The sequence below is a fragment of the Clupea harengus genome, unplaced genomic scaffold (assembly GCF_900700415.2).
Source record: "Clupea harengus unplaced genomic scaffold, Ch_v2.0.2, whole genome shotgun sequence".
NCBI classification, from domain to species: domain Eukaryota; kingdom Metazoa; phylum Chordata; class Actinopteri; order Clupeiformes; family Clupeidae; genus Clupea; species Clupea harengus.
Genome location: NW_024879565.1, coordinates 247,722 through 249,795, shown reverse-complemented (window position 1 = coordinate 249,795; position 2,074 = coordinate 247,722). Strand labels below are relative to the sequence as shown.

Here is a 2,074-nt window from a genome sequence, read left to right as displayed (position 1 = left end):
GGAATTCAGTTTAATGTCAGAATTGAGTTTGATGGACAATGAAACGCAATTCTTCAACATACTGCTTAGATACTTTTTCAAATCTGTTTTTCACCTCTTTCACATGTCTCCTCTCTTTTTCTCATACAAGGTATGAATCTTCTGTTCTTCTGTTCATGTCCTGGCATACTGTGACCATGTGACCTGTTTTGATGATTCTGAATATGTAATATGCAAACATGAATGGAAATTGTGATGCTGACCAAATAAAGGGACTAGGCAATGTGGTCCAAATAAACTGTGTGAATGTTTAACAATGTTTGTCAATGTTGATGTAAACGTAGCCTATTAATATATTGTGATGATGTCACACAAGGAAAAGATTGAGTTTATACCTAACTCAGGTAACCCGCTAAGCTGGAATGTACATCATACAAAATAGTTGTCTGTAATGCACTTTTTCAAGAAACTGAAATATATTTAGTCAACTGAGGGTTGTTACGGTAACAGGCATTTTAGACAGTGACATGCTACATGACGAAGCTGGACCAATGAGAGTTTACTTTAGTCACAGTGACACGCTGAGGGAACAAGTACAATATGTTTCTAAATAATGTATTCAATATGCATGGAAGGCAATGCATTACATAGAAAAAAAAAGGTAAAGTAATCCTAAACACAGAATTAAGTGATGGTTACATATGAAACACTTGTGTCAAACTAGCAAATTAAAATCACTTTAAGGTATCACACAGTCATCATTAGCTCACTGGAACATTTGGACACCAAAACACCACCTGATTCACCATCAACAAGGTATCTTAAACAAAATATTTAAACACACACTCATACAACAATGTAAAATGAATAACAATTTTGAAAATCAGCTTTGAAAATTGTCATTGGATATTGCAGAACAATGAAAATGTCAGACTTCTGGGAATGTTGTTTCAGTATTAGAATCAGAATCACTTGGTCAAATCGCCTTCAGTCATGTTAGGTTTGTCGCCATTGGATCCCGTTCTTTCTCTCATGTCCCTCTGTGTCTCGTCCCCATAAAGAATATTTTGAAAGACTTCCACCTTCATCAACAGGACAGGTGTGAAAGAAAGATACCTGTCCAACTCAGGTGAGCTATAGGATAGCTTTCTTTCTGTCATGACCCTCTGTGTCTCTTCATACATCTCATCAGTGAAGTAATTTCTCCCATTTACTGCCACCATCTCATCTATTCTCTTCACCAACTGAACAACCTGAGTGCGGTCAGTGCTGTTGTTGTTAAATACATGGAATCGTCCACCACAGCTTCGTATCACTTCCCTCAGTTTGGGGCCACCATGGGCCACATAGTCATTGATAGTTTGATTAAGTTTATCACCATGAGTGAACAGCACCATCATGTAGTCCGCAGCCTTTTCCCCAAAGAGCTCCTGTAAGGCCCTGACTGCATTCTCCTCCTCCTTAGTGAAGAGGGCCACTTGAATCACCAGCAGGAATGCGTGGGGCCCTGGACTTGAGTATTGAATGCACTTCACTATCTCTTTTTTGACATCATCTGCATCTCTGTCAGTGTCTATAATACCAGGTGTATCAATCACATCAATCTCTCTGGGACTAACCAGACTCTTTCTGGCACAAGTGTCTGTGACAGAATTAGCAGAAGAGTGTGAGAGAAACTCTTTCCTCCCCAGAATGGTGTTCCCCGAAGCACTCTTCCCCACTCCAGTCTTTCCAATCAGCACAATTCTCAGGGGTTCACCTATAAACAACATACATCATATCAACATACACTCTGTATCAGATTTACCTCAGTTATATATATATACACACACACACACACAACAATCATCATATCAACGTACAAACTGTATCACATTTACCTCAGTAATATATGGGCTGCTATAGATTTTGTACAGGTTGCTAAACTGCTGCAGTAGCTGTTGCAGTGTTGTTTAGATTTGATGGTAAATTTGCTCCAATATCAAATTTTGAAGAGAAAGTTGAGTTTGAAGAGGAGGGCAGAAGTTATTGTTCATTTTTAACTAAACCATGGAACAACAAACAAGGTTTACCTCAGATTTTGTTATATGGTTGT

The 2,074-nt window shown here is 38.5% G+C and overlaps 1 protein-coding gene across 1 annotated transcript; it reads right to left on the bottom strand.

The window, feature by feature from the left end:
• Positions 1-947: 947 nt before the first annotated feature.
• On the bottom strand, positions 948-1,795 carry LOC122128923 (GTPase IMAP family member 9-like). Its single transcript, XM_042703980.1, has one exon. The coding sequence runs from the start codon at positions 1,749-1,751 to the stop codon at positions 948-950; it is 804 nt and encodes a 267-aa protein (XP_042559914.1). The 5' UTR covers positions 1,752-1,795.
• Between the last annotated feature and the right edge of the window lie 279 nt (positions 1,796-2,074).

Excerpts from the sequence above, each read along its gene's own strand:
- LOC122128923 (XM_042703980.1), bottom strand. The coding sequence starts at position 1,751 with ATGTTGTTTATAGGTGAACCCCTGAGAATTGTGCTGATTGGAAAGACT.